Source organism: Aythya fuligula, chromosome 6 (assembly GCF_009819795.1).
Source record: "Aythya fuligula isolate bAytFul2 chromosome 6, bAytFul2.pri, whole genome shotgun sequence".
Lineage (NCBI taxonomy): Eukaryota > Metazoa > Chordata > Aves > Anseriformes > Anatidae > Aythya > Aythya fuligula.
Window position 1 is genome coordinate 20629933 of NC_045564.1, and position 14482 is coordinate 20644414.

The 14482-nt window shown below is 34.9% G+C and overlaps 1 protein-coding gene across 1 annotated transcript in view; it reads right to left on the reverse strand.

The window, feature by feature from the left end:
• SCN2A (sodium voltage-gated channel alpha subunit 2) overlaps nt 1-14482 on the reverse strand; it is a 77785-nt gene that overhangs the window by 27146 nt on the left and 36157 nt on the right. Inside the window, 9 exon segments of the mRNA XM_032190320.1 lie at nt 2000-2479; nt 3677-4033; nt 5516-5689; nt 6608-6846; nt 7764-7896; nt 8877-8936; nt 8938-9258; nt 12452-12742; nt 14085-14291. Of these exon segments, the coding sequence (XP_032046211.1) occupies nt 2000-2479; nt 3677-4033; nt 5516-5689; nt 6608-6846; nt 7764-7896; nt 8877-8936; nt 8938-9258; nt 12452-12742; nt 14085-14291 (2262 nt within the window).

Below are 14482 nucleotides of genomic sequence, written 5' to 3' on the forward strand. Positions count from 1 at the left end.
CTGCCAGAAAATTTTCTTTCAGTACCACTCATATAGTAATACCATCTGAAGCATCATTGCCAGTAACCTGCAGCATAAACAGTATCTTCTTCACACTTCTAATTGAAGTATTTAGAATATTTTATTAAAAATCATAGGCCTACGCTGACAGCATCTTTGAAATCAATAGGAATACTGTACTAATATTAACTTGACAGACAAATGCAGAATGACAGATTGCTACTCAACAGAGATAGCAATAAATATTTTGTGATGAAGAACTCCAAAGTATTGGTTTTCCTAGTATTGAATGTAATTTTCCCAAATTACACTTTATTCCCAAACTTTTAGTACACCTTCTGGATATCACTAGTTGCTAAGCAAGGCAAAGACTGAAAATTATGGATGTGCTTGAAGATGACTAGCCGGACCATAAAGAAAAAACCAGAAGGTCCAGGCCTATATCAAGAAACAACACAATTTAGAGTAAGAGAGAAAATGACCTGTGACATTATTGTGATATGCAAATGTTATGGATAATCTCACTGTTAGGTGGAAATTCATCAGATTAGCAGTAGAATTTTCTGGTCATTAGTCAGCAGTAAACTTGAAACAGTTAACAATGGAGCAATAGAACAATAGAATGATAGAACAATGCCCTGTGTGTTGTAAGATGCCTGAAGAAGATTCCTTGTCTCATCTTAGCACAAAGATAGAAATGGAATCAATCAACGTCCTACATTCAAGACCAATAAATTTTCATATCATCACCCTCTTCTTTACACAGAACAATTAAAGAGCTAATTAATAGAACTTCTGCTTTGTTGTAGACACCCCCCAAGGTCATGAAAAGTAAGAGAAACACTAGTAGAAACAATATAAAAACAAAACAAAACAAAACAAAACCCTACCCACAACAATGTATTTCTGAAAGAAAAGTGAAGAAATTTCTGGAGAGACAAGAAAATGTGACTAAAAGTGTGATGCAGACAGTGCAAGAAAGGATCTAGGGGTAAGAATTATTAGAATCTTATCCATATTATATCCTCAGATTCAAGTGTGAGAAAATCATTTATGAACTTCTTTATGTTAGTTTATGTCTACACCACAGCATGCAGTACTGCTCAAAAATGCCCATGCTAATTCTGAATGAACTAGCATTGCTACTGAACATAGCACAGACTTACTGCATGAGGCAGTGTTCCTCTATCATGTACAATTGCACAGGCTTAACACAGTAAGAATAGCTTTGGCATCCACTGTTACTCACTAACTGCTAGCTTGGAGTCATCCACTTGGCACCACATTGTGCCAGACAGAGGTGCGTTTTACTATTTTTCACAGTAGGTATCATATTCAAACATCTTAAAGCTTTAAAAATGACAGTGGGTAACCATATGATCTTATACTGAGGTATAAAGCCTCATAACATTTTTTGAGACATAAAGCTTTGTAATTTTTTATTTTTTACCGCCAGATCACTACTTCACTTCTTCAGCAGTTCTACTACCATCAGATGGTTGACAGTGATTGAGATGAAATCATCTAGTGATGCTAGTCCAATATTCAAATATACTTATGACGTATACAGACGTTTTTTGACTATGTCAAAATAGTTAAAAGCATCAGAATGAACAATTTATTTGACAGGAGGCCCTCCAGAAAGCAGACAAAAGAATAGATAACTAAACTGATGAAGTAAGTATCAAGATACTTGCACAACTCACCCCCCACATTTTATAAGAGTTTTGGTATCCAAGGCTATTAAATTAGTTCATTTTCTTGTAAGTGAATTAACTAAATAAAATGGGAAAAAAAAAAAAAGAATATTAATTTACTTTAAAATTGTTTTATACTATCTGATTTTTAAGGTAAGTAGAATCGTTTACTACCATCTCATTCAAAACTTGCAATCTTATGTCAATTTATCTTAAATACAAGTTTGTACACTGTGTTATACACTAGTATGTTTAGAAGAGTAAAAAGGATTGGATTATTTTTAACATAGAAATAGTCCTACCTCTTTGCTTTCTTCCAGGTCTGACTCGCTGCTAAACTCTTCTGTATTTAAGTTTTCAAAATCAGATTCGCCGACAGCAATTGGCACTGTCACAGTGAGACTTGGGTTGTTTATGAATGACATGTAATCGCTTTCATCAACAACATATTTTTCCACGCTGCTGCCTATGCCACTCGTAGTTCCATTCCCTTCTTTAAGATAGGCAAGGTTTTTACCTATTTCTACTATCGTGTGATTGGAAATACAGCTGTCTTTTTTGTTGTTTAGGTCTTCAAGAGGTTTGATTTCATCTAAAACTTTTTGCTTTCTAACAAAGGCTTTTTGGATGAATTCACGCACTTTTCTCTTCACATAGTCTATGCCCTTCTGAATCCTTGCCACAGCAATCTGTAGATTGTTCATTTCATTATCATCATCTGTAGCAGCAAGGTTGTCTGAACTAAAGGAGCTCAGCAGCAAGGCCAGAAAGAGGTTGAGTACCTAAAAGACAGTAAAGAGAAAATAACCTGGATCTCTTATTTTAAACTCATACAAGTAATTCCATTATGGGTTGTTTGATATGACATATTTTTTATATCACAGCTAGCACTTTATTTCAAACCACTTTCTTTCTGTTATTTCCAATCCACTTACTATCCCCTTTTATTATAATTTGACAAAAACTTAATTATTAAATTAGCTTCCAGAACTTGACTAATATAGGTGAAAATCTAAACTCTTCCATGACTTTCTCCTCCACACTGGAAGTCTTGCAGGTCTGCTTCTCAAAATGGAGAATGACACAGGGAAACAGGACACAACACGGTATGTAGTATGCAAGCCATGTAAGTCATTTCCTCGGTAGTGTTCATAGGCAAGGGGAATGCAGGTAGACTCCAGTTTTCTACAATTCAGAAGACCATAATTTCAGTGTGTCTAATTCAGAATATAATAAATTATATATTTGTCCAGAATACCTCAGTCTGGTTTTGTTTTGTGCTTGAAAACTAGCTAATAGAGAAAAAATCAACAGATGTGATATATTTTGGTTTTAGGAATCTGTTTCACACATTCAGTCACATTCTCAGGAGAGCAATGCTGGTACAGAAATTTGGTATGTAATTTGGGGATGTATAAATAGGAATGGTATGTGTAAGACATGGAGTATAATTATTCCAAATTATTCAACACTTGTGCCTCTACCCAGAAAATGGCACTTGGGAGGAATTCAAAGGCCCGCAATAACAGGATTAAGCAGTTTAGAAAGCATCACTTATGAGAAAAAGTTTAACATCTAGGCTTATTCTGTTTCAGAAGTAAAAGACTGAAAGTGGAATTTTTATTACTTTAGGTAATAAAAATGTTGTCATGAAGACCAATTGTTTTGCATGATTATAGATACCAGGCAGTCTAATTGGCTGCAAAGGTGATTTAAGCTAGATTTTTTCAAAGGCATCTTTATGACAATATTTTATGAAAATAATTTAGCACTGATCTTACCAAAGATGTTACTAACTCAGTGAAGACTTAAAAGAGGTAGACAAACTGATCAAGGTATATTTGAACTTTGTGTAGAGAAAGGGCAAATGAATTAAACAATTTCCTAAAGTTCTTCAGTCTCCATCTCTCTTATTTCTAAACTGTGAAAAATAGGAAAAACATTCTAAAACTTTTTAAAAACTCCCATTGATTACATACCACTAGGTTTCCAATCACCATGACCATCATAAAGACAGTAAGGCACATAGTTTGGCCTGCAACCTCCATGCAGTCCCACATTGTTTCTATCCATTCTCCACACAGCACTCGGAACACAATCAAGAAAGAGTGGAAAAAGTCATGCATGTGCCAGCGTGGAAGTTCACAATCACTGGAGATCTTGCAGACACATTCCTTGTAGCTTTTCCCAAACAGCTGCATTCCAACCACAGCGAAAATGAACACAATGATGGCCAGCACAAGGGTCAAGTTCCCCAAAGCCCCCACTGAGTTGCCAATAATCTTAATGAGCATATTTAGAGTTGGCCAAGATTTTGCCAACTTGAAAACTCGAAGCTGCAAAACAGAAGAAAGGTACACAGTTATTCATGTTATTAATTGTAATAAATAAAATGTAACTGTAAAGTCTCCAATTCAGCCTTTGCCTCCTTTGATAACTGTAGATATCTACAGACAAATTGGTCAAAACTGTCTTTTCTCCTTCAGTCAATTCTAAGAGAATACTACAAAAAATAAATCAGTGCTTGTGGAATGTGATCAGCTTAACAAGATTATTAGTGTTCAGACACTTTCAGATCCCGTTCTTGTTCATTAGCAGAGAGATGGAAGAAATGGTTTTCCTAAAAGGAGAAACAAGCTAGAGTTTTAATGACAGGCATAGAGTTACTTACAAGTATCTTTTTACACCACCTTTTCCGTTGTGAAAAATAAGCATCATGTGTGTCTTATAAAGTTTACCATGCAACATTGAGAAAAGCGGACAAAAAATATGGTATATTAAAGTGCAAATTAAAACAGACAAAAATTGACGTAATTGGAAAAATATAGCAAGTGTTACAATCAAAGGAATTTAAATGTAAATGTTATTTAATGGAATGAGACATAATTAAAATACATATAGATGCAAAGGAAAATACAAAACTCTATTACTGAGGGAGAAGTCAATCCAGACAGATACTAGACTTAGGGAAAAAGACAATATAATGCTATATGGAGAACCAGCAAATAGATTAAAAAAAAAAAAAAAAAAAAAAAACTTTTTCAGAGGGGATTTATTTAATTATTTTTGGGAGGGTTGCTTTATTTAAGGCAGGAGTTGATGACCAGGAACTCTAGTTTAATTTCTCTTATTGTTTAGGTCTTTTTAAAAAGGATTTGAATATCAAATTGCATCCTTGCCCAGTCTTCAGCAAGACCAAGTCTTTTCAAGTTCCTATTCATGTCAGAGGTATCTAACAACAGACAGAGATACTCTAGTGATTTCAGAACAGAAAATATATATTTTCTATCCAAAGAAAATTCTTAACACTGCTTTCTTCTAAAACTAACCATGTAAGCAAACTGGATGCTTATGGTAAGCAAACTGGTATGGAAGCTTATCAGCTAAATAGTTGATAAACTTTTATTAATTAATTAGTTATTACTAAGTGGTTTACTTATCTTCTTCAGTCACAGGTTGTGATGGTCTGTGGCTCTTGCATTCTTTATTCCCTCATTTATGAAAAAAAAAAAAAAAAAAAAGACTCTAAAAGATACCACTATTTAAAAGGTTAATTCCTAAAGCACACCCCTGCTGCAAACAAAATTGATCATGACAATGTTTTGAAGGAGAAATAGGTATTATCAAGATAATGTATAAAACAAACTTGACATAATAAATATTTGCCATTAAGTGGTATGGAATTCCGTATTTTGTAAGTTCTTATGCAAGGAACTTCTGACTCAGCCAAATATATAACGTATGAATGAAAAATGCATGACATAAATGCACAAATATATAAAAAAAATATAGAAACGTATTTTATTTAGTATATTTACCAATCGGAATGATCGAAGGACAGATAATCCTTCTACATTTGCAAGGCCAAGCTCCATTAAACTAAGACTCACAATAAAACCATCAAAAATATTCCAGCCCTCTTGGAAATAATAGTAAGGATCCATGGCAATTATCTTGAGAAACATTTCTGCTGTGAAAATTCCAGTAAACACCTGCAAGGAAAATACAGTTTCTTAGTCCATTTTAATGAGAAAATACTATAATGTTTATATCTTATATATAAAATATTATATAATAAAACTGTCAGATTCAACCTTTGTTAGGTTTGCTCAGCGAGCAATCCATGATGAATCTGAATACCTTCCCTATATTGCAATAGATTTGGTTAGGAATTAAATTCAGATTTGAAGCTTACATATGCATCTCAGTGTGTGGTTGCCAAAGAAGAAAGGGGAAAAATGTTTTCATGCAGTTAATACACATGCATAAATACTGATACATAGAATCTCTTCTGATTTTAATACTCATTTTTTTCTTCTCAAATATCATCTTTGTCCTTGTGACATCTCATCTTTTTGCTTCTAGGGGTAAGATAACTTTGTAAGAGGGACAATTAATTTTATTAAGAAAAAAAGTTAATAGCACTGTCATCCTATTTCATCACCTATTTCATTCTGTGAAGTCACAGAATATATGCTGTGCTCACTGGGTTTTTCCCCTCTACAGACAGGGACATTAGAAGGTGCTAGTGAGGAGCAGAAAAGGTGTGGGATTGGATCCAAAGATTCTTTCAGTTTGTAAGTGTTCATCTCCGGAGAAAACATTACATAAATTTCTGTAACTAGCTTCAATGACAGAAGCTGAGGGTTCTAAAAATCAAAATGTATATTGATTCAATAAATCTTACCACCTTTTACAAAGGAAGCAGAATTAAATTCCTTAAAGCAAGAATGGATAAATCCACAAATGTCAACAAAGAGGCCACTTTACAGCTTAAATTTAAATTCAATAATCCCAAGCCTATTAATACCTAGTTAACGTTTTCTTTTAAACATACGCTACATAGGTTACATGAGGAATTATTTAAGAAAAATGCATTTGACATACATTGTACATCATGAAAGACTTACAAGGTTTCCTACTGAAAGCACACCACTGAACTGTTCTGTCATTGGATAGTGTTCCATGGCCATGAACAGGGTATTAAGAACAATGCAGATAGTAATGGCCAGATCAACAAATGGGTCCATCACAATCAAATTTACAATATGTTTGACTTTCAGCCAGGGAGTGCAACAGTCCCAAATCAAGCAAGTGTTAGCAAATTTGTACCAGCATGGTGGGCATTTCTGTCTTGATTCTTCAAGTTCTAGAGAGAAAAAGGTAAATAACATTTTAAACATATTTCTCTATTTAAACATATTACAGTCCTGCTTATTAGACCTACGTATTTTCTTTTGAAACCAAGGCTAACGTCCAGTCAAAAATAAATAAATAAATAAATAAATAAATAATAAATAAATAAATAAATAAATAAAATAGTCTGTTCCACTATATTTTAGATTTGATGTGAAATGAATACCAAATATTCAATATATAAAATAACCACTTACAAATAAATGCTGCATAGGATGCAAAGTAAAAATTTGCCTTAGGAATCTGGCATGTATAGAATGAATAAAATATATCAAATTTTACTCAGGAAGGATAACTCTTAGAAAGAGTCTAAAGTGAGACAACCATTTAGACAAAATTATGGCCCAAATGTGCAAACGTGCCCATTTGCTATCTTGGGCATAGTCATATAAGCCTCAGAACAACATTTTGCCCTTTGTTTTTTAATTCCATGTTTTGGAATCATTGTATTTAGTCTTACAGAAAGAGCAATGTTATCTTTCCTTTGTGAAACAGCATGTCTGGTGAACTGGTAGAAGGGGATATTTCTACTGCAAGAAGCATAGCCATTTCAGTAATCTAAATAGAACTTTTACCCTAAACACAACTCCTCTAGAGAAACACTGCATTGATCAATTGCTTTCTGCTTGCATTTTTCTTGGAAGCTTGCTGCTTCCATGTCAAACCTATACTGAAAGCTTGATTTCTTTTCCAAATATATCAGTCCATATTAAAAAATAAACAAACAAACAAAATAATTACCCCTATATACAAACCTCACCTCGTCTTTACCTCTAGGTTCACATAGCTACCTTTAAACACCACTAACACTTAGTGTGTCATACATTTAATAGTAATTGTATCATAATACAAAAATTCTATTTTACATACCTTCCATTGTATTTGTAAGCATGCTGGCTATACTCATTGCTCTTTGCCTTGCACTAGGATCTGTTAGGTAGTCCATAGGAACATGGTAAGAACTAGACCGTCTCTTTCTTAAGTCAGTTTCTGTAGTAGTGCCCTGAAAATAAAACACTGATAAACTACCCTATCAATTTTTCATTTCATAACACTGTAAATTATTATAAAAGTAAAATGTTTCAAACACTCTGGTGTCCTGCCTCATGCTCCATTTACATTGTTGTTTTGCAAGAAAATAATGTAATGCCTATCTTTGTATACAGCAAATGGTCAAATGCATCTGTAGGACTGCTCTTGTGCTCAGAGAATGTGCTTTTAACTATTTTGCTGAAACAGGGTTGAGACTTTAAAACAGATTCATGCATTTTTACTTTAAAAGTTCCATAATGCTTGTCAGTGAACTCTGCCATATATATCCTTCATATTAGGCAGTGAAGTATTTTTCTAAACATGAAAATGCACAGCTCACACAGCTAGCTGTAAGAGTACAAAGTATAAGTGTATTTTATTAAGATAACTTTGAAGTTATTAACTTCCTAGCACACATTTCAAAACAAATAAGACAAAAATATTTCTTAATGTTGACATCACCAAAAAAAAATCACTAGGAAAATTATCAATTCAATAGGAACACTAACTAGCATAAGTTGTCCTATCAGATATTATATTAAAAGTTTCAGGTATGGTCAGTGGGAGGTTAAATGCTCATTTAATATATTCCATTAATATAATTCACATATACATATATAAATTTTGATATCCTGTCTGATATGCAAATACATAACCTCTTCAGTTAGTATAATGAACACATGGGTTATTAGATGACATGTGCTACATTTATTCAATGGTTTCCTATGCTATTTTGTTGATTCTAGTGAACTAACATATATTTTCACTTATCTAGTTAATGAGAGCTAGACAACTTCAGTTTCTTCTTCAGCTTATAACTGGAATATATAAAAGGAGCATTCACATCTTGGCCAAAAAGGGAATTTTTCTCAAGTGACTAAATTTCATAGAAACAGTAGTTGGTTACACAGGGAGAGGACATAATGCCTGAGCTACTGCAGACTTCCTTACATTGCTAGCAGTGGCTGCTTTATCAATCATCACCTCTGGCAGAAGCTGTCCAGTAGGTGATTGTCAGAGCTGGAGGCCCACCGACCTAAGAAACTACTCCATTGCAATCCACAGTGCTGTGCATCTTCCCGTTCACTGGAAGCGGAGGTACTGTCCTGGATGACCTACTGGCCTGACTAATGTTACTGTTGCGCCGTTCACCATGTCTATGAGGAACAAAGAGAGAATCTCTTCTGCTCTCATTGTCTTCAAAAGTGCTGTGCTCATCATCAGCAAAGTCATTTTCTGATCCTACATCCTTTGCTCGACCTCTGAAGCTGAAAAGACTTGTTCTGCTATTGCGCCTTGGGGAAAACAGGGAGCCGCGAATGCTCAGCAAAGACTGTAGGCAAATAAAACAGCGATTATCAGATTGAAAATTATGTTAAATACAACACTTTCATACAGGGGAAAAAAACACAGTGTTAATATGTCTTAAAGGGTAAGGTCATCTACAAGGAAATGAACAACCCTAATATACAACCTCCCCCAGTACACTCCCTTTTGGGTAGTAAACAAAGAGCACATAAGTGACAGACAAAGACTAGTTATTTTACTACTTTGGCTATATGAAAACAACCAGTTTAATTACAGTAAAAGAAACTGCTTGACAGAATTGCTTCCTCTGCCATTCTGCCTGCTTTATTACCAACTGTTCATAAACTGAGTAAGCACATCTAGACACTATTTATCCAGGTTGGGATTAGTCTGACAGGCTGAGTAAATAATTTTTTTGGCATATTTCCTGTGACTCAGTCTGTGCACAGAAGTAGCTCCCAAATACTGCCCAGTTTAATTTTTTTTTTTTCAGGTATTGTTCAAATAGGCCCCAATAAGATTTTTATTATTTTCAAAATGTTAGTTATCCTGAATACGCAAAGATATGTATGCATATTTCTATGAACAGTCTCACTAATCCTCATCAGATTACTCATATGAGTAAATGTTTTGCTATGGGTGGATCTTTTCAGGATCAGTCAAAATAAAGCTCCAATCTTGCAATTATACATGTGCTTAACTTTAATTCATGTTAGTGATTCTCTTGACTTGAATGACCAGCATTAGCACCTGATTTCACCCAAGACCACTATGAACAGCAGAGAGGATACATAACAAAGCAGTGTCTGTTTCTCTTCTGCAACTATTTTTATGGACCTGAGTCCCATTGTTCTAGGCATTGCAAAATGCAGAACAAAAGGCCACTCTCTGCAAATAAATTATCTAAGTGTAACACAACAGATGGATACAAAAAGAGAGGGAATATGAAGAGGCAAAATTGATGGGTATGATAAACAGTGGTCTTAGCTCACCTGAAGTCACTTCCCTGTTAAGCTTTCTGTAGGCAGCATGGTAAAAGAGAGTTTTAAAGAGGGATTTGAGGAAAGCAATGAAGTGTTCTGTGGAAACTCATGGAAGATTCTTCCAAGCATGGGGGGCAGCACACCAGAAAGAGCTCAAAAAAACTAGTTTGAAAATTTAACAGGAGGTTATGGATGCTGGCATGGGTCAGTCAAAGCTGTGACTTGATTTGCTTACCGTAAGTAGACAAGGTAGGTTGGGATGAGCTTTAAGCACAGTATGTTTTACAGTATTGAAAATATCTATAGGTAGGTATGTTAACTAGCAGATTAGCTAAAAGCAATGAGATAGGTTAGTGTTCTGTGTAACAACATTCTTGATGAATACAGCAGTAACTGGGACACAGAAAGAGGTCCAAGTTAAAAATTGTTCACAGCTGTGGGTCCAGAGTAGAGTTAAAAATAAAAAAATAATAATAAAATTAATTAAATAAATAAATAAATAAAAAAGAGAGAGTAGGGAAATAGCAACAGGGCCTTGTGGAAATCCCTTAGAAAACTGTCAGAAGGTAAAGGAATCTTCTAAAGCACAACTAAACCAGAACCGAGAGGAGACGAAATAATGAATGTTAGGAAGAATAAGTTTTCAAGAAGAACATAATGGTCAGTTACATTGAAAGCACGTGAAATGTCAAGGAAGATGTCAAAAATGAGATATAAACCTGAGTTTTGTCTAGGAAAAGGTTATTAAAAACTGTGGTGAGTGGAATTTCTGTTAAGTGTGGTAGCTAGAACACAGAGTGGGAAGGAACTGGGGTTGGAAAACCAGAGGAGAGGGAAGCACTAGACTATTATAGTAAACAGCTGTATATGAACTTAGAGATGAAAAGGTAAGAGAAGCAAGTTGGATGATGTATGCTTCATTTCTTAAAGTATGGATGAATTGAGCTGCAGCTGAATAAGGCTGCAGTTTGAATGAAGACATGAGTAAGAATAAGGACCTACAGGATCAGATGGGTCTTCAACATGAAGTTGAAGTCAATGGATACAGATGAGAAGATTTGTATAAGGAATAGAATAAATCATGAATTAAATTCAGAAATGAAGTCTTACAAAGTTAGACAGTTAAAACATAAAACAATATCAGACCAAGAAAAAATAATGGATGCAGCACTATGAAAAAAAATAAAAAGTATGTTAGGGAGGAAGTGCAAGGAGTAGACTTGGTAGATATGGGAAGCTAGAAACATTACAGTCCCACCGCAGTCTGATCAAAGGAGGAAAGTCCTTAATAAGAGAGTAACAGATGAAGAGGTTTGAGATTCTCTGAGAATGGGAGCTGGAGAAGGTGATATATGGAAAGAACATGGATGCACATGTTATATTTAGTGATGAAACAGGCTTTCCAGAGACAGGAATAGAAGAGGATAAAAAGGGAAGGAATTTAGAAATAGTTACTAAAAAGAAGGGGAAAGCAATTCATAAAGACCAGGGAGAATCAAGAATGTGGGGTTAAAAGGAAGAGACATATTGAGGCAAAAGTCACACAAAGGGGCAGAAAAAGAATGGAATGGATGTGAGATCTAGACCCGAACAGCTGAGGGGACAGTCTGAGGTGGGCGAATGAAGCGGAGTTTCTGATAACTGTAGAATGGATGACATAACAAAGCTATCAGATGAAATAAATGTCTCAATGGGAGATGCAGATGGCACTCTTCTTGAGTCACTGATGTATCAATGTAGGGAGAACACATGCAAGGCCACTTTGCCACAGATATTTCCACCTTTAAGATAACACTATTAAGGGTTTTCACATCAATTAATTTGCCAAATTTCACTTGAACATTTATGATACATTTAACATTTTTTGCACCCCAAATTTAACACTCTTCTCATCGAAAACATGAAATTCCTTCATATGTATGCACCAAATTTTGAAGCCACTGATCATTCTGAATACATCCACCTTGTCGTGCTCTTTTTCATGAAGAAACTTGCAAATACAACTCATTCTAACTAATACACATTACTTTGATTTTTCAGACATTAATTCAACAAAATCTCTCAAATTCTTACAGTTTCATCTTTGATTGCAATTATTAGCTTGGTTATATTTTGACTTAAGATACTTAGAGTCTGTGGTATCTTTTGCAAAAACAGACCAAACTGCATTACAGGGGGTTTGTTTCTACGATGACTAGACTACAAAGATGTTAAGAGGTAAAAATACTGTGGTACCTGGTGTGGGGAAGAGAATCTTTTTTCATATGTCAGTCTATTCCCCTCAATGGAAAATCGGAAGCCTTTCCTTTTGATGCTGTCCTCTGATTCGGATTTGCGAAATTCTTCCTCATCCTTTTCCTCGCCTTCAGACTGTTCTTTTTGCTTTTTTTTCTTTCTTCTATTCCTCCTCTCTTTAGCACTCTTTGAGCTCAGTTTTGATGCCTCAGAAGAACTTTCAGAGAATCCACCTATTCCACCTACTCCACTATAATCTCTTGAGTCAGCTGCTGCAGCTGCTGCTGCTGCCTATATGTACAAGCACATATGCAATTTACTACATTTATACAAATACACACCACTCAGTATTTTTAAATTTATTGCTACTCTTAAAAAAATAATAAATTTGAAATAAAAGCAGTGATCCCGCTTCATTGAACCCGGTGTATCATAAGAAGTATAATTTGTGAAATACCACAGGAACCATAATTTGCCACTGCTCCATAAACCAGCAGTTAAAGCAGCCCAAGGGAGAAATGTGCTGTCAGTAGAACCAAGTTAACAAGCACCTCTTTCAGATTGGAGCAATATGTCACAGTGAGTTTTTCACCTGAAAAACTATGTAAATTAAGGAAAAAAGACTGAAGCAACAGGAAAATCCCTGTTAATGGGAAGCAAAGTTTTCTTGCACCATTTTGCTGGATTTGCAATACTCTCTAGTCTACTAAATAGTTGGTGTGACATTATTAATTTCAGTGTTGCAAACAATCACCGGAGATTTGAGTTTAACTGCAGGCTATTAGTGATCTGTTGCTGCTTGAAGTCAAACATTTGGGAAGCATTTGATTAATATTTATTTGCAATCTGTAGTAAAAACAAACAAACAAACCCCTATTGCTGGCTTTAGTCATTTGATCACACGGAAGACATAGTTCAACTTCTGTTCTGTGTGGCCACATGCCAAGCAGACATAATCTATTATCCTATTAAAGATTTCAGAGTTTTCAAACAAAGAAAAGAAGTTTCAAATCAGTATGTAATCATGACATCTGTAGAAGAAGCATTTTCTCCATTTTCTCCACTTTTTCCAGTTTTATTTAAAACTTGAACACTACTTACGCTGTGAGAGCTGCAGAAGAGAAAAAGCCAAATGTTGCTGAAACAAAATATTGCTCCCACAGCAACAACAGTAGTTTTGTTTCTGTCACTTAAATAAGAATTCCTGTTTGTTTGGTTTATTATCTCCACCTCAATTTCCAGAATCACAGAGTGGTTGAGGTTGGAAGGGACCTCTTGAGGTCATTTTGTCCAACTCCCCAGTGCAGACGGGATCACCAAAAGCAGAAAGCAAGTTGCCCAGGACCATGTCCAGACAGCTTTTGTTTATCACCAAGCATGCAGATCGCACAACATCTCTAGATAACTTGTTCAAGTGCTTGGTCACCCTCACAGTAAAAAAATATTTTCAATCTCTTGTTTGAAATTTTAGTTTACTGGTTGTCTCTCTCTCTCTTTTTTTTTTTTTTTTTTTTTTTTTTTTAAATTTATGAGAGAGGAGGTAATATTCAGAAGTAGGGGACTGAAACTATTCTCAGGTGTGAACATTCAATCACAATCATGAATGGCAAAAGCAATTCTACTTTACAATTACCTGAGCTTCTTCCTGTTGCTTTTTCAGTTGTTCCAGCATTTGCTGAAATTCTGCTTCTTTCTGTTCTGCTTCTTCCATGGTTGCTTGATTCTGTTCTTCATAGGCCATGGCAACCACAGCCAGGATCAAGTTAATCAGGTAGAAAGAGCCCAGAAAAATGACCAAAACAAAAAAGATCATATATGTTTTCCCAGCAGCACGCAGTGTCTGGAGAAAAAGGAAATAATACACATTTTTAGCAGACTTTTACATACTATTGCATCTGTGTTATATTTTAGAAATACATTGTAAGATTGCTCTATGTTAGCACAAGATGATTTAGCTATTTTTTTCCACATACAAGTAGCTAGTATTACATCCTGGCTACATGTGCAAAAACACAAGTTTTATGTCTGCTA